The sequence below is a fragment of the Thamnophis elegans genome, chromosome 8 (assembly GCF_009769535.1).
Source record: "Thamnophis elegans isolate rThaEle1 chromosome 8, rThaEle1.pri, whole genome shotgun sequence".
NCBI classification, from domain to species: domain Eukaryota; kingdom Metazoa; phylum Chordata; class Lepidosauria; order Squamata; family Colubridae; genus Thamnophis; species Thamnophis elegans.
In genome coordinates this window covers 26,839,019-26,861,856 of record NC_045548.1, presented here as the reverse complement: position 1 = coordinate 26,861,856, position 22,838 = coordinate 26,839,019, and the positions used below count along the sequence as shown (strand labels likewise).

At 35.2% G+C, this 22,838-nt stretch overlaps 1 protein-coding gene across 1 annotated transcript in view; it reads right to left on the bottom strand.

Moving 5' to 3' along the window:
* Positions 1 to 232: 232 nt before the first annotated feature.
* Positions 233 to 22,838, bottom strand: part of EPB41L3 (erythrocyte membrane protein band 4.1 like 3) — a 95,354-nt gene continuing 72,748 nt past the window's right edge. The window contains exons 13-22 of the mRNA XM_032223316.1: positions 16,277 to 16,330; positions 15,789 to 15,824; positions 14,734 to 14,925; positions 14,573 to 14,647; positions 10,642 to 10,995; positions 9,420 to 9,551; positions 7,309 to 7,407; positions 3,946 to 4,026; positions 3,581 to 3,696; positions 233 to 2,119 (exon numbers count right to left, since the gene is read on the bottom strand). Of these exons, the coding sequence (XP_032079207.1) occupies positions 3,586 to 3,696; positions 3,946 to 4,026; positions 7,309 to 7,407; positions 9,420 to 9,551; positions 10,642 to 10,995; positions 14,573 to 14,647; positions 14,734 to 14,925; positions 15,789 to 15,824; positions 16,277 to 16,330 (1,134 nt within the window). The 3' untranslated portion in view covers positions 233 to 2,119; positions 3,581 to 3,585. The remainder of the gene's footprint in view (positions 2,120 to 3,580; positions 3,697 to 3,945; positions 4,027 to 7,308; positions 7,408 to 9,419; positions 9,552 to 10,641; positions 10,996 to 14,572; positions 14,648 to 14,733; positions 14,926 to 15,788; positions 15,825 to 16,276; positions 16,331 to 22,838) is intronic.

Here is a 22,838-nt window from a genome sequence, read left to right as displayed (position 1 = left end):
TTATTACAACATTGCACCTATAGTGGTTACTTTTAAGGCTGAAGCTAAAGTAAGAACCTGAATGGTTCTCTGAGGGGACATATTCTTCCACTATCAAGGCTAGGAAGAGAATGGCCTCATTTCCATTTATAAAAACGGGGAGAGGAAAAAAGGGCCTCTGGAGAAGGCCCTTTTCTTAAACTGGAGAAAATGGATGCTATAATTATGGTTGGTTTTTGTGTTCTGCAATGGACTAATCTTTTGAATTACATGGCTTTGATCGTACTTACAATAAAGCAACTTTGTCAGAATTGAAAGCTTCTACAATAAGAATACAATGTGAGTAAAAGTTTATGATGTATTGCTGTGTATAGAGTAAAATATTTAGCCACAAATTAATTCTTACTGTCATTTGGTTTATAATTATATAATATGTGGTAGGCACTGAACATATAAACTGGACATGTGGCTCTATACCTGCAAAAGACCCTATATGTTTTCTCTATAAATTGTCTTTTTTATTTCAAAATACTTATTCTATTCTATCCCTTTCTTTGAAGAAATGCTTCTATTCTAGCCTTTGTTCAAAGTTCCTGCACTTGAGCTGTGTGTATACTGTTATTATTGACAAAAATAACATTTTAGGTACTCTATTATTTCAAAGCCTATTAAATGAAGTTTATTACATCTTCTCTTCAGTGAAAGATATCATGCTTGAATTGTGAATGAGCAACTAAATTCAAACATCAAAGGCACAATACTTCAGCATTTCACTGATTGATCACAAAACACATATTGAATTCTTGCAATATAGCATTTAGAGCATTTTGGCTAGATTTAGAATATAAAATACAAAACTATTTTTTAAAGCTAATGCTCAAAAATATTTAGTTGATCATGTTTCTCATTAAACTTACATGAAACACATTACATAGATATATAATACAGAAGAAATCAAATTGAAGTTCTATGTACAAAACTGAACAACAGAATTAGTTTTTACAATTTCTTTCATTTTTCCCTGATCTACTTTATCTACCTAAACCATATTGAAATTTTATGAAAGAACATCTCTTTAACATAATAAATGCCTTTGATATTATACAAATAGTAGCAACATTTAAATATAGCAAAAACATTTTGACACAGACCAGTACAAACTTAGGTGCATTTACCACTTTTATTTTACTATGCAGAAACATACATTCGCCATGTATTGTGATGAAACTGACAGCATAAAGAACATAGGATCCGTTTAGATTGATGTGATAATAAAAATGAAATAATGTTTTGTAAGTGTTCTGTATGGTTTAAGGCTTAACTCTGACCTAAGTAAGGAACACTGACTAGACTTGCAAAAGAAACATCTTTCTCTGAGAGTGGACAACTTGGTTTTGAAAAATCACATTTCAGAAGAACTTGAGATGCTAAAGAAAACATACAATTTCTTCAAAATAATCACAATGCAAATGTATAGATTGAGACTTTAGAAAAGTGACGGCAGGATTTCTAATTTTAACAATCCTAAAAATCATTAGCTATTAAGGGTTCCAAATCAGAGAAACAAAACATATTTTATAAGCATTTAAATAAGATTAGAGATTCACCATTGTTTATATAACAAGAATAATAACAAATTATAACAAGTATATGATTCAAATTATTTGTTGAATAAAGTATGTTATTGGCACATTTAATGTAATAAAACATATATATATAGTACCTGTACAGCTTCTAATATTGTAGTGTGATCTTGATTTTCCCTAAACAAAACTTTGCGCACCCCAAGAAACTGTGTTTAGACTTTCAATAATAGTAAAGGCATGAGCTGTTTTATGTGTAGCATAATACAATTGTTTTAACTGTTGATGAACGTGCCATTTAGATGTAAAGTTGATTTAGGAAAATAAAAATGCTGCTTTTTTGTAATTTGACGTTTCATGCAATTATTAGATTATTAAAGCTGATTCAAATTGCTGTAACTGGGGAATTTCTGCCAGTGTCCTTAATTAGCAATTAAAATCAAAATCTTCCATATTGAAAATTTCTCTGGAGAGATGCGTCAACTGGGTTAGAACCAAGACTCCATATAGGCTCTGATATTCCCATTGATGAAGTTCATAAGAAAGCTACTCTAATCCTGCAGTAGAAAGAGTATAGTTAAATTCCATCAATAATAAATCTAAATAAAAATAAATCTTGAATAATAAAGTAAAAAAAAGAAAATATTTCTATACAAAAGAACTCTAGGTTTCTTCAATGAGTCATAAAACTAGTAAGTTGAGGTCAAATCTCTATTTTCTGAAAATCTATACAATTATATTATTGTAATGAGAGCCTTTTGACTGCAAATCTATATTTATAAAAAATGTTTCAGATTAAATTCTTGGCATCCTTGCAGCAAACAGCCCATTTCACTTTCAATTTCAGTTTCAGCATGGGCTTCCCGATGATTAGCGGTTTCAGGCTGCAGGATTGCCATAGCCCATTGCTGCCTCCGCAAGCTCCATTTTTCCCGTTTGCTGCAAGGAGGTAAATTGCTGGGAGGCAGAGGCCAAAGGCTGGTGGCTGGGCAGGGCTACATTCGGTATATAAGATACACCCAAACTTTCACCCTCTTTTTTTGGGTGTGTGTGTGTGTGTGTCTTATACTCCGAAAAATACAATAAATAGAGTATTTGTAATTCCCAAATGTTCTTCTATAAATAATTCCTCCAAGACTTATCTTTCTTTGTTCCTTCTCTTATTTTCAACTTCCTCACATATTGCTAAAGCAACAGCAACTGATTTTTGAAAATGCTAATATTTAATGTAATAACACATAATTTATATGGACATAAGGAAAACATTTTTGAAATTAAGATTATACAAGCAGTTCAAACAAAATAAAAGCCATCTCTTCTTTTTTACACACAATTCAGCTTTTGTAGAGAGTACAAGTATCACTAAATCTTGCAATAGCAGGTTAGTATGCCAAACATATTCTAGCACATGCATATAGTAGCTGCATTTAACACTCCAATGCTAATTTAGCAAGAATTTGTCGGCATGCTTTTATTCAATCACAGCAGCAAAAAATTGCATGTTATTGTCTCCTTTTAAGAAACAATCATAAAAATTGCCAGAACTTATTAGGAAACGTAGAAAAATGAACAGTTTAAAAAAGGTTATTCACAAACAACTTTACAGTCAAAACTTAAAATACTGGTATTTCAGTTCAACATACTTGCAAGCTTTCTCAGGCAGAACAGTATTTTACAATTAGAGAAAAATGCTTTCTTTGCCCACAAACTTTCCATAAGCAATCTTCAGGACTATCAACTTACAGAGCTATTTCATGGAATATGCATAGCAACCAGCAAGCAGACACAAGCAAATGGGTTTCTCCTATTTCTCTAACTGGCATTAACATAAACAAAAAATGTTCTATTCCATAAAGTTAATCTAAATAGCCAAATCATTCTCTTTTTTTTTTGAACAAGAGAGAGTACAAAATGCCAGAAAGAATAAATAGAAACGATTAATGATGGGTTCAAGGAGAAGGAATGATCTTTGTCACATGCCAGTCTATGAGTGCCTGGAAAAAATCTATTCCTCTTACCTGTATCAATCCTCCCCATCTTCTGGTGTGATTTCTGTCTCTTTATGTACCACTACTTTGGTCACTGACATGTCAGGGTGCTGCTCTTTGGCCTCTTTAATTGCCTGAGCCAGCGCCTAGCATAAGGAAACCACAGAAGGGCAGAAAGGAAAAGGGGGTGGAACATGCATGATCAGTAGCAAGGTGAAGAGAGATTCATGATTAAATTTACAATTTCCAAATGAAGAAATGTGATTCAAAACAGACATTTTACATTTGAACTGAATTGTAATATATTTTAAAGACCTGCTGGCACTAAAACAGACTTTTAAGTTTACAGAAAATAGACTAATTTGGAGCTAATTTTATAAGCTTACACATCATACCTGATCATGGTCAATGTCTGCATCACCCGTTATCACAATTCGTTTTTCAATTCTTGTCTCTGAAATGCCTCCTTTCACTGTCTTAAAGGGGGAAAAAAAATAACTAAGGCCTCAAGATACGGTCAAAGGAAGTTTACTACTTTTCCCCCCTCTGGGAAATTAGAACGTTTTTGCCTCTATGTTCCATGCTTTCATTTTAAAGGCAGCTTGATGGTTGATATGCTGTTTAATTTTCAGAATACCAAATGCGAAAATACACGACATGCATGTGCAATAGGAACAAGTTTCTGATCTCAACGGTAAAAAAAACTCTCATAATATTAAATAGAAATTACATCAGAAACACTTTTTAGAATTTATTGGGTAGACTGATCACTGGACATTTAAAAAGTGATAGTAATTTATTTATACTGAAGATACAGTACTCTTCACATAGCTGGGCACAGGTGGCCATCTGCATATGATTTGGATCAGTGGTGGGTTTCTGCCAGTTAGCACCGGATTGGGAGAACCGGATGGTGAAATTTACCGATCCGGTGAGAGGAGGTTCCACTGGTGGACTTGGAAGTAAGTTCCGGAACGCCTAACCTGTCCGTCTCCCCGTGCTCAGAAAAGCGCTGTGTGTGGAGGTCCCTTACTGGCGGGCAGGCATCCTAGAACCTGCCTGCCAGCAAAGGACTTAAATGGAATTGCTTTTCTGAACATGGGGAGACACACAGTAGTTTGCGCCGTCCGTCTCCCCGTGCTCAGAAAAGCGCTGTGCATGGAGGTCTGTTACTGGCAGGCAGGCAGGCATCCTAGAATCTGTCTGCCAGCAAAGGACTTAAACGGAATCGCTTTTCTGGGCACGGGGAGACACACAGTAGTTTGTGCCGTCCATGTCCCCATGCTCAGAAAAGCACTGTCCGGGGAGGTCCCTTACCGGCGGGCAGGCGTCCTAGAATCTGCCTGCCAGTGCCACGCAAACTTTTCCGGTCCACTGCACCCGAGCTGGTGGAGCGCCCGCAACTGCCCACCCGTCGCCAGGGAGCCAGCCAATGCAGGTGAGCCACGTGGTTGCTCCGGTCGCACAGGCGCTCCACCTGCTCGGGTGCAGCCGGACCGGAGAAGTTTCTCTCTGAGAAATGTCTTCTCAGCGAAGCTGTGGCAGCCTGCCTGTCCCTTTCAGGTGGGTTCCCCGGGAGGGAGGAGGCCAGGAGGAGCATAAAGGGAGCTGTAGCTCCTTTGTGAATGGAGGGAGAGGAAAAAAGTTGGGATTCTCCCTGCTGCAGCCTTTAAATGGCAGAGAGAAGCCGAATTCCCCCCCCCCCCTTCACAGAAGAGTTGCTGCTCCCTTTATGTGGATGTGTGATATTTGGCAAGGACTGGGAAATCTCTCATGCAGTCTCTGAACAAGAAAAAATGTATTTGCATATTAATGGGGGAAACAGGTGGGCTAATTATAATCTTAAACTATTTTTGGCTTACTATACAGATAATTTAGTGCAAAGCTGTGCACAACAGTATTAGTTTTCTGTGGTTTTATCTTCCTTGATTGGTTTTGGGGAGAGCTATGGAAAGCTAAAACAAATGCTGTGTAACAAGGAAGCATGAAACATTCCTTTTGATTCATTAGAGAATTAAAACCAAACATTATTTCAAAGGAGAGAAGTTTCATATCATGCAACTTTCATCAAAACTGTTTCACATGCCCTTAAATCTTGGAGGGTGGGTGGGAGACAATAGTGAACATCTAGGAAGTAGGGTAGTAGTGGCAAATATCTTAGAATAATACTTTGATGCAACTATTATAAGTTGTTCAGTAATAATTTAACTAAAAGAATTGTGCATACTATATATAAATTGTTACTTCTTAGCAGGAAGTCCAATATTTCTTTCTTTGGATTTTCCCATTTGGCTGAGTTTTTCAGTACTCCAACATACTATTCTTTTTTATTGGGGATATATTTATGAATTTATTTTTTTAAGCAACAGGCCAGAACCTGTTCATATTAATAAGTAGGAAATCTGTTGGACATCAAACTTATTTTAAAAGTATCATTATGTAGAACTCTTTTTAGTAGTCTGGATTATGGAAGAATTGCAGGAAAATATTAGATAAGACAGAAATAAGCTAAAATAGGGGTGGTGGTGGTGGTGAATCAACTTCTTGTTTCTTGCCCATGTTTTGTTACAAACTACTCTAATTGCTGCCTGTTTTTTTAGCAATAATGATTACGTTGAATATGATATTAATATATAAAGCATGTGATATGGTTCCAGGATCAGAGCTAGTCTATATATGAATGGCCTGAAGGTGTGTTAACATTCAAGGAAGCTAAAGGTGCAATCTAGGAAAGGCAGTTCTTGGCCCTCTTGGAAAATAGACCACCTGTGAACTATATGCAAAACCACCTTGATTGCCATATAGAAGAAATTATGAAATAGGCTTGTTATAAATCATTTGGTGGGATTTCAAAGCATTGGAAAGTTGTGGGAGTACTTTGAAACATCTGCTTCATTGACCAGATCTGGAGGAGTGCTCAGAGCCCTGTAAAATAACTTGCCTAGCTTTAGTACAAATGCTAGGACTGCATGGTACTTTGGATTCTGTTCCAAACAAAGTACTGAAGAGAATACAAGACTGTAAATATAGTATCCCACCCACAACTCTTTAAAGTAGATATTTCATGAATCCAGAAAAAAGGTGCTGCTGCTTTAAAAAGTACCAAGTAGATGCTCTGGGGTTTACATTCCTATATATTCAAAAACAGTGCATAGCCCTAACAAACATTATTATTTAATGAATTTAAGTTGTTATCACTGCTTTGAAGTTAAATTCAGGTGTATAGATGACTCTTTTCTGTATAATTTATACCTCTATCTTGAATGGGAATGCTGACATCACCTTGGCCACTCCCACCCGGTCACATGGCCGGCAAGCCAGTCCCACCTGGTCACATGCTGGCAAGCCACTCCCTCAAAGCAGGCCACACCAACAGACTAGGTTCCAAAAATGTTTGAAACCCACCACTGATTTGGATATATGCTCCAGGAAATTCTGTAAGGGTTTAATGTTCTCAACATTGTTAAGGGAGTTAAAACTTAAAAGATGTCAATGTGGTGTTGACTATTATTCCTAAAATTTGGAATTGGTTTATAAAGAACTTCGGATCAGTTTTTAATTTATTCTTTATGTGCTACATTTTAAAGCATTAAAATACGTTTAAAAAAGAAAAAGACTAAGCCATAAAAAGCATACTTAGCTATGGCTTCTATTTAATGATCAACAAATAAATGATTACTTCAGTTGTTTCACTCAGATATTTATATATTTAACAATAATCCTATGCCTATATTATAACAAATTTCTGATACACCTACTTTGGTGATATGTGTAGTAGTTGTAGTACTAGTAGTTTCAGAAGTAATAGTCTGTGCACTCATCAGAACTCCTGGTTCAGAGTCAGCACTAGAATCCACCTAAGAAAAAATAATATGAAATGATAAATGCATTCAATATTGGAGTTATTTGTGTAAAGTTAGCAAACATTTTATTATTATTATTATACAATTGTATCACAGCGGCCAGTTGTTTCGCCGGATTTGGCATTGGTTACTAGTCGGGCCCCACCCAGGGGCCTAGGACGTCGTAACGTATTTTTGTAATATGCGTGCAGATCCAAGCAGTGCGGCTTTTTGCATTTGACTGATGGTGATTTTGTCAATTTTTAACTGTTTTAAATGTAATTCCAGTGCTTTTGGTATAGCACCCAGTGTGCCAATTACCACTGGAATTATCACTGCTGGTTTGTGCCATAGTCGTTGAATTTCGATTTTTAAGTCCTGGTATCTTGTGATTTTTTCATGTTCCTTCTCGGCGACCCTGCTATCACCTGGTATTGCGATGTCTATGATTGTGACCTTATTTTTCTCAACCAGTGTGATGTCGGGTGTATTATGCGCCAGTATTTTGTCGGTTTGTATACGGAAATCCCACAAGATCTTGACCATCTGATTTTCTGTGACTTTTTCAGGCTGATGTTCCCACCAGTTTGTTGCTGTTTTAATATTATAATTTTTGCACAAATTCCAATGGATCATTTGTGCTACTGAATTGTGCCGCAATTTATAATCAGTCTGCGCGATTTTTTTTACAGCAGCTGAGTATGTGATCAACAGTTTCATCAGCTTCTTTGCAAAGTCTGCATTTGGCATCATCAGAGGATTTTTCGATTTTGGCCTTGATGGCATTTGTGCGGATAGCTTGTTCTTGCGCAGCCAGGATTAGTGACTCTGTTTCTTTCGTTAATGTACCTGTTGTTAATCATAACCAAGTTTGTTCACTGTCCACTTTATCTTTTATTTTTTTCAGAAATTGGCCATGCAGTGCTTTGTTCTGCCAACTCTCCATTCTTGATTTTATCACATCTTTTCTGTATTCTTGTTTCGTCTGTTGGGCCTTCAGCAGATTTTTGTTCTTTACTTCGATTAATAGATGTTCTTGACTTTCTTTTAAATAATCAGCCAGTGCATGTTTTTCTTCTTCAACTGTTTGCTTCACTTGTAATAATCCTCTGCCACCTGATTTTCGGGGCAGATATAGTCTATCAGTATCACCACGTGGATGTAAACTGTAGTGCATTGTCATTAGTTTCCTGGTTTTTCGGTCCAAAAGGTCCAAATCAGCTTGTGTCCAGTTAACTATACCAGCTGTGTATCTTATAACTGGTATTGCCCAGGTATTTATGGCCTTGATTGTATTTCCACCATTCAGTTTAGATTTCAAAATTTTCCTAACTCTGTTGGTGTACTCTCACCTGACAATAGTTTTTACTTCTCCATGCTTGATGTTATCCAACTGCAGAATGCCTAAGTATTTGTAGGCTTCATTTTCTTTGCATTTAATTAATTGGCCATTGGGTATTTCAATTCCCTCACATGCAGTGATTTTGCCCTTTTTTATGGATACAGTGGCGCATTTTTCCATGCCAAACTGCATTGAAATATCGGTGCTGAATACTCGGACTGTGTTTGTCAATGATTGGATTTCTATTTCTGACTTTCCGTAGAGTTTCAAATCATCCATATATAGTAAATGCGAAATTTTTTCAGCTTCTTTGGCTGTTTGGTAGCCTAATTTCATTTTTTTAAAAATTACTGATAGTGGGATCATTGCGATGATGAAGAGAAGAGGTGAAAGTGAATCACCCTGGAAAATTCCTCGCTTGATATTAACCATTCCGTAGATCTCATTCCCTACTGCCAACTCAGTTCTCCATTGTTTCATCGCCTTTTCAGTAAAGGATGTAATATTTTTGCTAAGCCAGTTGTTTCTAAGCATTTTATGATCCAACTATGTGGCAGTGAGTCAAATGCCTTTTTGTAATCAATCCAGACCATATTCAAGTTCGTTTTTCTGTTCTTACAATTTTCTTACAATTTATTATTATTATTATTATTATTATTATTCTATTATTATTTTAGTACCTTACCTCAGAGGATTCATATGTAATAGTTTTTGTTTCAGTATGGACAACAGGTGCTTCTTTCATAGAAATTTCCGATTTCTCTCCACCCAGAGAAGCACTGTCAAAACTGACTGCCTCAGTCTTCACAATGGGTGACTGTTCCAATGAAATGTAAACGTAGGACACATTAAAATTGTTTGATTTTCTAGTATTCCAGAGTAAAATGTAAATGAATGCTCTTGCATAAAAAGAAATGTCTTAAACTTACACCTAAACAGAATTTTTATCATGATTTATATTAAATTGAGAACATATTTAAATAGCATATATCTTTTTTCATTTAAAGCTTAAATTTATTTTGTTGTAATCCAAATTTACATAAGCTTATTTTTCTTTAAATAGTTAAAACAGGGTTGAAAAGATTGCATATATGACAGTTTACAATTAGAATATTCTAATAAATGAGTTGGGAAGTGTTTTCACATTTGAAATTAGATAATTTCACAGGTAGTAATTTTTCCATGAAATATTACACTTCACTCTTCGCTCTAATAAAATATGTTCTAGTATCAGCATTAAGCTGTATTACTTAATCCAAAATGTTTCTTAAAGAGTGCATATGATGCTAAAAATAAATCAAAAGAAAATAATAAATGTAAAAACCATTGCAACAAGCATCAAAACATCATGCATGTAAAGAAGCATTGTGTAGTTTCCTTTATTTTTTAAAATTTTTTAAAACATTCAACATAATCTTCAAAGAGTCCCAGAAGTTAAAGGGGAAAAGCAAACTTTATTTTAAACATCTGCATGTATACCAGTTGGGCCAGATGGAAGAAAATGAAGCAGCAGATATCACTATGAAAGAGAATTTCTGCATCCTGCCTTGGATGCATATGCCTTCCAGATGAACTATGTGCTATTTTACATTAACTTAGTGTGTGTTCACACACCAAGGGAAGTCCTGACTATACTCGCAACTACAATTATTCAGGCTGCTAGCCATAACCATATAGTAACCATGTTGCCTCATTTAAATCTCATACTAAACCAAATAGTGACAATTAATGAAAAGGACAAGTTGAGCTTGCAAGCCATACAAGTGAAGAACAAACACGTGTGAAGCTGCCTTAAGAAACAAACTGCTCACAATAACAATGTTAGATGCATTGCATAACTTCCTTAAAGAAGTAAATGGTAGTTTATCTTTTTGTTCAGAATCAGCAAATTAAACATGTTTAATTACCTCAAAAAGAGGTTTGCTTTCTTGTGTATTCAAAATATGGGCTGATTTACTCTGTTCCTCTTGTAGATCATGAGAAATAGTAGCAGTTTCTTCCTGCTGGGTTGCAGCTTTTTCCTCTTTAGCCCCCTCAGTGAGAGCAGAGCCCTCTTTCCCTTTAATGCTAGAAGCCACATGAGATATTGTCTGTGCTGTAGCATCCAGCTGAAGGCCAGCCAATTTAGCAGCATCCTCACTTGCATGCAAACTCATTACATGTTTCTCCTTGACTATTAAAGTTTCCTGCACAACCTTCTTGATGGTTTCCTGCTGTTGCTCCTCTGCTTTCTTTTCCTCCTCAGTTTTTGTTTCTGTTCGCTGCAGGAAAAGCAAGTTAATATTAAAAAGCTAATGTGTAAAATCTACAATTAAAAACCATCAAACTTGATCAAGGGTTTGTTTTGCATGCTTTTACTTTGTGTGCAGGTGATCCAAGTGCTCAGAAATTCCATGTGATTTCTGTTATAAGGACTAGGGTTCTGAGGAGACCTCAGTTTGAAGGGCAAAATGTGATTTGGATTTACACATGGCATGCTTGGACTACCTATTAAAATATAAAATGCTTCAGAAGTAACTTAAACCAAATTAGATCATGCTGTAGCATGATCATGTGATTAGAAAAAAGATGCAAATGCCTTAAGATGTATTTGACATGTACATTCACATTCTTGCATGTTCCAAATTATATTCTGCCCTTTAAATCTGGATATCTGCATATCATTAATAAATATGAAGTCCAATTTTATCTTTCATTCACTTACATTCTATCTCAAGAATAGCAAATTTAACTACTACCTCCCATTTCTGAATTTCTTCAAGTTTAAATGTACAGTTTTAGGAAGGGAAAGTATCCAGCATGTGCATTAATGTTTTCCATGAAGATCCTAAAAATGTGCAAAATAATGAAGGAAAACTAAGTGTTGCCATAAATAATACTATGACCCATCAAGAGATAATAACTAAAATCTAAAGATGAATCAGATGGCCACCTGTGCCCAGCTATGTGAAGTAGCTGTAGCCCCTCCTATGAACTCAGTTGGTTTTCTTGCAGATTCTATTAAAGTGAAGATACCAGAACCATCCAAAGTTTTTTCATCGGAGAGTTGTTTTGTCTAAACAGACAGAGAAATATATAGTCATAGGCATATGGACACAGAAAGAGAAACAGACACACACAAAGTTTATGTTAATTGACACAAATAAAGACAAAGGAGAGGAGGAAATGTGGCAGGCTTACAAAGAGAAAATAATGGAAAATAAATTAGCACAAGTCTGTACTGAATATATAAGCAGTAATACAAACAAGCAAGTGGTTAGCACTAGGATTCTGCTGGTCTTGTAAAGCATTATTTTCTCTTCAAAAACAAGCAATAGCGGCATACTACATTTCAGTAAGACTGATCTTTAGTTTAAATGCCTAATGTCAGCTTTGTATTGTGTTAATTGACTTAAATCATGAAGAAATAATAAAAAAGCTGGGTTGGCTGTTGTTAAAATAAAGCCAAGCAGCAAAAAGGACTAAGAGGCAGGGTAGTGCAGAATATTGTCTTAAAAAGTCATGCTTTGTTAAACTGGGTCAAAGTTGTATGTTACCACTACTCTTGATGCTGATGACTCAGTGACATAGTGAGCAGTAGCAATGGTAAAAGGTGGCTGTCTGCCATGTTTCCTTTCAGGTTTAGTTTTCCAACCAAGTTGCTCACTCTCCAGCGATTTTTCAGCTTTGGCTGTCTGTACACTTCCCAGCGTATCGGGCAACTGCAAATCTTGATCTGCCTTCAGTGTTTTTTTCCCATTTTCTTCTTCTGGACTTTGGAGTCGGGAGTCTGCTTCTTTAATAGGTGTCAAGGACTCAGAGACCCTCCTTTTGGCATCAGATAATCTTCTGGTGTTCTCATCAGTTACTGGTTCTAGAATTTCATATTCTGCTACTACAGGAATGATTTTCACAGATTCTGGCATTGCCATATCTGTGTTTTGAAATGGTGGCATTTTTTCTCCTTCTTTTATTTTAGTGGTCATGGTTACAATTTTCCCAGAAACAGTATCATAGGATTTTCCTAAAGTATACATTTTCTGCTTATTGTCATCTTTTGAGAGCAATTCACCTTCCAAGTCCTCAAAGCTCTGTATGTCAGTGATACTGTGTTTTAAAAGCTCAGGTGGGATGTCACCAGTTTTACTGCTCACAGTCATTAATTTGTATGTCACAATGGTTTTCGATTCACCATCAACTACCTCAATCGGTACTTTGTCTACAATAACCCAATCCTCAGTGCCCTACATTTGAAATATAAAAGCTCAATTAGAACAACTAAGAGGTTACTTCTATGTCAGGAAACTAAAATATTACACCTTTTAGGTGATTACAATAGCTATCTTATTAACATCCACATTTCTAAGGTCTTTTCACAAGCCAGAAGGCAAGATAAATATTTCAACTTGTGACAACTAAGTTTAATAAATAATACAGCAAGGGGCACCATATTAATATTTTACACATTTTCAAAAAATGCTAGCTAAGGGGTGAAAATCATTTAGTTTTTAATTTTATTCAATACAAAACACTGTTGTTTTAAGTGCAAAATAGAGCTGTTTGGAGAAATGAAACACTCCTCAAACATCTGAAAATGTAATTTAATACTCCAAACCCGGTTCTGAGAAGTTATGTGCCTGAAACAATTTAAAATATTTTGGAGGGGAATAAAATAAATGGAAGTGAATCATTCTGCTTATTAAACTATTTTGTACTCTCTAAAATACTGCAAATGTTACAGAGCAGTCTTTAATTCTTCACTACATAATGCATTTTATAACTTTATATAAATAATCAATACATTATACTCTGAATATTCAACTGCAAGTATATGCTGAACCATCAATTTCATATACTTCCAAGAATATATTTAATAGTGCTCCTGAATAACAGTCCATAACGTTACTAATCAAAATTCCTGGTGCAGCTTGTCACTTTCCTCAACATTTAGTTAAGAAAAAGAGATGAAAAGCAGATGATCAGACAGAATTACAAGTGAAAGACAGTAACACTGGGATCCCTTCTAATATTTCAGATTTGTAAATACTTTAGCTTTTCTAAAAGCACCTCAAAATTCTACTATTTGTATAATCATATACCTTGTAGAGGTAATGGTGAATTCTTTTTCTAGCTCATTTTAGTTCATTCTAGCTCAGTACCTCCTCATTTAAAAATGATTTAAGCTTATAGGGTAAGATCACCTTACAACTGTTATTCTCCTTTTTCCCTGAATGCACATATAGAAATACAGTAGACAATATTGGAAATGTTTGTGAGCATTTCCAGTCAGCATAGTATTTCCATTCACGCAAGAAATGCATCTTCTGAATTCTATCAAGCTATACAGGAGTAGGTGAAGTACATTCATCTGCAGTATCCTACCCTACTTCTATATAAACATATTTATGTACAGACTTGATTCTTGCTGCCATTTCTGAAGATTCTGCCTGCACAATGAAAATTGTATACATAAGAATGAAGAAGTTCAAGCAATATTTTGATAAGCATGCTTCTTTACTGTAAACACATGTGGAAAATATATTTGCTGTAATAGTAGAAGCAGATCTGATTTTTTATGAATGCTACAATGAAATGAATTCTAAAGGCAGTTAACATTGCTTATTATTTTCACTGAGATGTTTCAACATGTATATATGCAGATGTCCAGAGAATGAGATTCTCAGCTCTGAAAACCTAAAATGCAAAGAAATCTGAAAACAAATCTAAATCAGAAACCTTTGTGATATATTAACCGAGCCTTTAAAAATGCACTGCGAAAAGAAATGTGGTGTATTTGTCAAATTATCACTTTTAAGATGTAGCATCTTTCAGTAAAAAAAATACAAACTTTCTTTTTACCTGAGAATCAAGAAAGGCAGTGCTTTCCTTCTGTAAAAATATACGTTTTTCAGATTTTTCTTTATATTCTTTGGTCTACAGGACAAGATATCTATCATTAAAATCCATGAGAAGGTTGTTGGGAGTACAGATTCTTGAAAAACAGGCAGATATTCACTCACCTCGTCAGGCACAAGTGGTTCAATCATAGGGGCTTCTTCATGTCTTGCAGCAAGCCGGACTGGGGATGTTGAAAGTCTCTTTTCCCACTCATTAGTCCCTGAGATATCTGTAGTGGTTTCTAAGAATGTCCGCTTCAGCTCACTTATATTAGTCTGGTGTTTTATCAGATCTTCCTGGGTTTTATCTAGTTCCTGGTTTTGGAAAGGGGAGCGCAGCATTTTTTTAAAATTTGAATTAACACAACAGAAAAAGAAATAAATTTTCAAAGTTAATCAGCAAAAAAGCCTTGATGAGATTAGGTCTCACAGCACTAACACAACACTCTTGGCAAACTGGTGTTTTAAGGAGAGGTGTACAGAAATTCTTAGGACACTTCACACATAACAATGTGGCAAGAGCATTTGCCACTAGGTAGGATTCTTGTTAGAGGTTGCCAGCCAATCCAAACTCCCTGCCAACTGACCCTAGGTTAATATGCCTTCATGAGCACCTGTGCTTTGTACATTGCTCTGTAGGTGGAAAACATTTACTGGGCATACTTTAATATGCAATGTGTAAAGTAGTCCTCATTCATGTGAGCATCAAATACTTTTAGGGGAGTCATAGTTTGCACACATTCCAGAAAGAGACTTTGAAAAAAATCTATATACGTATGCAACAGAGTTCTATAAAACAGTATAACAGAAAATCCTAATCTTAACATCTGATTTATTAGCAAGTAAAAATGCACATATCATGCATGATATACAAATTCACACCTTAACCACTATATTTAAAACACACATAGAATACATGCACTAATATATACCCATACCAACCTCTAACATAAGATTACTATGTTTGATATACACATTTTCACCCTGTATGCGCTTAATCAGACTATTCTGAAAAAACTGAAAAAGAAAGGGAAATGTAAGGGCCACAATATTCAAAGAATGAAAAAATGCTGTTCTAAGCAATGTTTGTAAATATTGTGGGAATATGAATAAAGACAAGCAGTTTAGCCATACATACAACAACATACACACAAAAAGCAAGGAATTGTTTCACTTGCCTGTGCTTTGAGATCACCATCTTCCTCCTGATCTGACTGTTTAGGTAGGGAAAAAAGAAAATATTATTTTACTAATAAAAATCATTTAGTGACTATAATAATCATCATGAAGTTTTTAAACAGTTCATACTCATCAAATGAACAACATATATAATATATATGGAAACATCTCCTGGATAAACTACACCCAGATGCATTTGTTTTAAAAACTATCTCAAAATGTTTTGGGAGTCGCCAGAATGTATATTATATAAACAGATAACTGAAATTAATGGAAAACTTTTTCATATAGAAAACTATTTATGCACTGTCATAGGACGTACCTCTCCATAGGGCCTGGTTACTTGAGGGAGGGCCTGCTTTGCATAGCAATTCAATTCAATCCTACAGTGCTTTCATTATTAAGGGCTATCAACTCTGCTAACATTCAGAATATCTAAAGTACATGAAACATTCTTTGACAACAAATTCAGAGCAATAATACACACCTCTGTGGCAGTGGTTTCACCATCTGCTGCAGTGTCAGTCCTTTCACTGTCAGTCTGTGTTATATAACCAGGTTCCAAGAAGAAAGCAAGAATAAGAAATAAACCCAATTTGTAATTAAACAAAATCATAGGTTAAATTGTCAAATTTACATTCTCGCGAGTTGCATTTTAAGCATTTTTCAGACAAATGATAATTTAAAAGACGCATAATCCAAAACAATAGATCAGACAGCATTAAGATCAAGGCATACTGTACAAAGAGTGGCTTTTGTGTTACACAGAATCATTAAATTGTGATCTTGAAGGAACACAAGGATCACCTAGTACAATACTCTGTAATGTGCAGGAACACCAATTAAGCCATCCTCGAGATTAGTTAGCCAAACAAAAGTTAATCAGAATAAGAAGATATTTTTCTTTATTTTTTTTCCTAAAGAGAGCCACTGACTTTAAAAAGGAACAAAATGTGAAAATTGCACTTCCCTATAATTTTGGGGATGGTACAGTTCTGTACAGTTCTTTTAATGAGAGTTCTGTACAGTTCTTTTAATACATTATAAAATATTGTTCTATAATTTGTTCATTTAGAGAAAGAAAATCTATAAACACATCTATTGTAGCAATCCCTTGACTTTATTCCCTTATTTGCACATTTTTCCCTCTCACATGGTTTTAAGGCTGTCTGCATTAGCAAAATTTTAACAAACACACAAACAGAACGAATTTAGCTGTATCTTGAACAGAATTAACATTTCTCAACATTGAAATACGATCTGGCTGCAAAAAAATCCTTTGTTATGTAAATCTATATTTTCTATCAGTGTTTAGAAAACATAGCAATGTATTTTAAGTAACATTTAGAAAGTACAAATGATCAAAGTAAACAAAGCACAGCATTATCCATCCAGCATTGATACATACTAATATGTATCATGAATACTTTAATTTTATTAATACGATCTCAAAATGAACAACAGATATTTTTCAAAAAATACTTTAAAATAAATGTATAAAACATTGAATGGGGTTATTATGAAAAAAAGTCAAGCTATACAATGATCCAAAGGATTGAAATATGTTTTAAAATAATCATTTAAGACACAGTGGTTATTTTATATAAGTAGATAAATAAATAACATGCAGTCCAAATGTTTTGGACTACAACTACACAATCCCTTGCCATGCTGTTTGGGACATAAAGGAATCGAAAGCCTACACAATTGGACAGTGTCAGGTCGCCTAATTCTACAGTTGTTCAGAATCTCTTCATGGGCAAATGATGTAATATATTAAACATGCAATTGGATTAATTCATGTTTTGGGGTTGCAGTAACGATAACTAAGTTGATGGAACAGTTTACCTACAGGTAGTCTTCACTTAATCACTATTCATTCAGTGATTGTTCAAACTTAAAATGTTACTGAACAAATGAAAGTTATGACTGGTCCTCAAAGTTACAGCTGTTGCAGCACCCCCACAATCATGTGTTGAAAAGTTGGGCATTTGTGATTGCTATGTGAAATTCAACCCGTTCCACCCACCTATCTGTCATTTTTGTTGCCCTGTACTCTGCCATCTTGCTGACCTTCACTATCTTCTTCCTCCCACTGCTGACAAGACACCCCTGGCCAAGGTAGCCCTTCACTCTTATGTGTGGCATCCATGAACAGTAGCATTGTTAGGTTAATTCTCTCGTTATTTCAATGCAGGAAAAAGAAGTATCACACTCATTATGTTTACAGGAAGTTCTAGGTTGCTGTTACATGACTGAAATTTGTTACATTTTTGGCTGGCTTCTAGAAAAAAACACTTCCAACTCTTTTGTGCCCATGTGGCTTGTCATTGGCACCATAGGTTCTTACTACAACATTTGTCAATTTTTTTTTTGCAACACCATTTCTGCCACTACTCTGCAAATTCAGTTTCTGCCCATTCAGATAAATATTTTCTTTACTTTTCAAATGAACTGTGTTAACTGGGATCTATTCAGCCTTTCCCCAGAAGATGAGATGCACTGAATCATGTCTTTGTAATATATAAGCTAACAATGGTGCCAGTGTGTTCTAGCACACTTATACAGAAGGGTGATCTGGCTGTGTCTACCCTGATCATAATGCCATGTATATTCCAACTATCTATATCTGTTACTTTTGTCACTCCTCTGCCAACCCTATGATAGTGCTGATTTCTTCTTCATCTTTTTAGTATCTCCTGTTTCAGTAACATTCTTATGTAGTGTTGAATCCTTCCAAATTTGAAAAGATAACCTAGTCTATCAAGAGCAATTAATTCCCAAAGGATCACTGCTTTCTTATCAATTTCTTCAGCTGTTTTATCATTTCTAAAGTTGTCCATGCATTAAAGTGCTTTTAAATCTTCATACAGTTTAAATGGCAACCATCGGTATACTAGCTTTTGTTATATAAAAGATGATGGCTGGAATCTACACTTTTGTTGCTTTGCTGCTGAAACAGGCCTGTTTCCATTGAAATTCACTTTGTTCATTTCAGAAATTATTTGATTTGTACAAGCAAGTAGATTGAATTTAGTTTGATTACTACATCTGTTTAGTGATGTGCTCAGCCAGATGTTTTTGTGTCACCCTAAGATTCCCACTACATTTGTGCAACACTAGTCTATCCCAAAATATACCTGGGAAATGCTTTCTTTCAGCCATGGAAGGAATCATTTCTATACAGAAACCCAGTTTCGTCTTGCAACAAGGCTTTATATCATTCCTCATCTTTACTCAAGATCTCGTTGTAGTATTAATGTGTCCTAGAAAGTTATGTTTTTGGATCTTGTTTTCTTATGTTATTGAAGATATGCTACAACTCATAGGACAATATTCCATTTTACAGGCAATCTCAGGATTTCCATCCAGCATTACCCCACTGAACTGACACTGTAATTCCTACTAGCCTATCATTTTTACGAGAAGGCTGGCTTGTACAACAAGCTGCGTAGGAACTCTTCTCTTAGGTCTTTATAGTTTTTCTATGTTTGCTTGAATGAAAGTGTTTCATACTTTATAAAATTAAGTGAGCTCTGGCTTTCTTTGCAGATAAAATTGAATCATTTTGCTATACCCTTCTCCTTTAGTATTGAAAAAGCAACCTTCTAATATTTTTTTACCCATTGTGTTCAAGATACCAATTTACCATTATCCAGGCTATTGGTTATTGCCAAAATATATTCCACAACACATCAGTATTTGGGTATTCAAATGCATAAGGATACATTTTGGGGAACACCTGCACACATTACATGTTTTTCTTAGCAGAAGTATGAGCCTCACATCAAAGTAAGTCTCCTAGTTACCCATACATAGTGAATCAGTGGTGGGTTTCAAATTTTTTTAGAATCTCTTCTATAGGTGTGGCCTGCTTTGTGGGAGTGACTTGCTGGCCATGTGACCAGGTGGGAGTGGCTTGCCAGCCATGTGACTGGGTGGGCATGGCCAACTTGTAAAATGTAGTGAAACTCACTTAACAATGCTCTTGCTTAGCAACCAAAATGTTGGCTCAGAAACTCTGGCATTTGAAGCACGCAAGTCTTAAAGCTGTCAAGTTACAAGACCTTTACACCCCTAACCCTTTAGAAAAAGGTGGTGTTCAAACTTGACAGCTTTAAGACTTGTGGACTTCAACTCCCAGAATTCCTCCTCTCGCTCTTCATCTTGATGATGTGCGGACGGGCGGCGGGAGGGAGCTGGAACCGGTTCTAAACGGCACTGTAGATTTGTGGAACCTCTTCTATAAAAGAGGTTAGAACTGGCGGGAACCCACCTCTGTAGTGAATACACAAAAGAACAGGTTGCTTACCCATAATTATGGATTTTCAAAAGTTTATGAGTGCACTCCTATAAACCTCTTCCATTCCCCTAGCAAAAGTTTGTCCTGATACGGTACCTTAAGTGCCATGCTGTTCTTTATGGAACCAAGAAGAGACCAGAAGTTGTATCCAGAAGCTTAGCAACATATGGCTCACTTCCCCAAACATACTCCTTGGCTACAGAGTTCCTAGTAGTGTGTTTGTGCTGGCAAATCATTCATATGTATAAATATAGAAATATAACCAGAATTATTATCAGCCTATTCCCTTTTTTGTCACACTACTTTGGGTTGGACTACACCTATATTCACGTGTTTGACAAGAGAAATACTACATCACCAACACCAGTTCTTGCATTATTTGCTTTGTTAAAGATTAGGATAGCACTGAGACAGGAGGAGTGCAGAAACATTAGCAGCTTCAAAGTACATTCTGGGATGCAAGGGGGGGGGGCATTACCAGTTTACCATTTATATCTTTTTAAATTTTAATTTATGAAATTTTATGATCGGCCAAGTCCAGAATGATTTCCTAACCAATTATTTGTAAACAAACTAAGCTCCCTTTTCAATGGAAGCCATTTTATGAGATGACCTATGAAATCTCAAATCCAAATGTGCTTATTGACATGAAATGTTACGTTACTTTACAGTTTTTAAAAGTTGTTTTAAACAAAATTTGCACTGATATATTTAGTATGGTGATACTTATAACCAACAGTGTGAATGTTGGACTACAACTCCCTTAATTCCTATTAAAAGGAAGATGCAATCAAATGTATCTACAGCATAAAGAATGAAGACAACAGTTTCAAAGAAATAATACAAAAGTATGTCACCACAATTTCACTAAAATAACTAAATCAATGTATTAAATTTTGGGCACACATACCATAAATTATTGTATAAAATAAAAATTAATGTTAAAACTAATCTGGTGCAGTTATTTGGGAGTAAGTTCTGTTAAATAGAGATATATTGTAGTCAGCAATTAATTTGTTACAGTAACAATTAAAGAATTTCTTCTATCCAAAATAATACCTGCCTGTTAATTAGTATGGCAGTTGACCATTTAACTTTAAGGTTACTGTACAGATCCTAAATAAATTGTAAGGAACGTATGGTATAACTATGCAGTTTATCCTGATCTCTTTTTCTTTATGTGCCATCACATCACTATGACCCTGCTTTTCCTGTCTTGTCTTTTCACCAACTATAACTCTAGATGCAACTCTCAAATTGCATCTAGAATTATAGTTGTTGCTAGCTAAAATTCTAGATTGCTCAAGCATCCTCTTTTACCATTTTTACATCAGAGAACATTTTCAAATCCAAAACTTATTATTTATTATTTATATGTATTACTTAGAATGGAGTTCCTTCTGCTCTTGCAGAGAATTTTACTGCACAATGCTGTATGTATCTATTCAGAAGTAAACCCTATTCAATTCAATGGGCTGTACTCTCAAGCAAATGGGTTGAAGACATGGAGGTAATGCAGAACTCTAAAGTGAGATTTTAAGCAGCTTTAAGGGACTTTCCCCCCAAGAAAATAATTACTAGATCATTGACCAACTTGAAATCTGTTGGAACGACTGCTGAAATTTAAAAGCAGACATTTTTCCTAGCTTATTATATTCATAACTGCTGTGTTTTGTTTTGCTGATGTAATGCAGACATGCCAAGATTCAAAAGAAAATATCATGCAATATGTCCAAACAAGAGAAACACCCTGGATTAGGCACAAATCGGTGTAATCTAGCAGACAACTGCTAGTCCTGGTCTAATCACAAGCTTGGTTCATATATAATAACATGATTTGGTGTTACAATATTGATACCTTTCGGTCCAGGATTGCCAATTGGTTTGTTGATCTGAAACTTGTGTTTTGGCATACACAGAGCCCTGTATTGGCAAATATTAAAGCACATTATAATTTCTATACAAACAAAATAATAAATTGAATTGGAATGAATAAAGTTTAAAGCAAACACAACACTAATTGTTCCAAATCATGATTTGACACTACATTTGAACCAAGCCAAACTAAAGCAAACAAACTAGAAAACTCGTCCTATTCCATCCAAGCTACATTTTATTTAGAATAAATCTTATTGATTTCATTTCACTTATTGGCAAGCAAGTTTGTTTTGTAATGAATTATAAATTATTCTTTAAAATTATTATTTAGGTTGATTGGTAATTCTAATTAAACAATTTACAAAATGCAAATGTTTCTATTCAAAAACTTGTCATTTACTTAAAAGATGCTAATAAAGTATTTGCATCTTATTCATTTGACACTTATTCACTGAATGGTACAACTCAGTTTTCAAATTTTATGTTACAGAAGAACAAATTAGTTTGGATGTAAGAAACAGTATTTTGTCTTAACTAGGCTTCATTAATCCTATAAAAGATTTATCACTAGACTAGAGTACCGTATTTTTCGGAGTATAAGACGCACCAAGGTTTCGAAGGGGCAAATTTTTAAAAAAAGTAGGTAGTTAGACAGAGGGATAGAGAGGGAGAGAAAGAGAGAGAAGTACAGCAGGTAGGTAAGGAGAGAGTGAGTAGTTAGGTAAGTAGGTAGGTAGATAAAAGGGATAGAGAGAGAGAGAAAAATACAGTAGGTAGGTAGGGAGAGAGAGAGTGTGTGTAGGTAGGTAGATAGAGGGATAAAGAAAGAGAAATAGAGAAATACAGTAGATAGGTAGGGAGGGAGAGA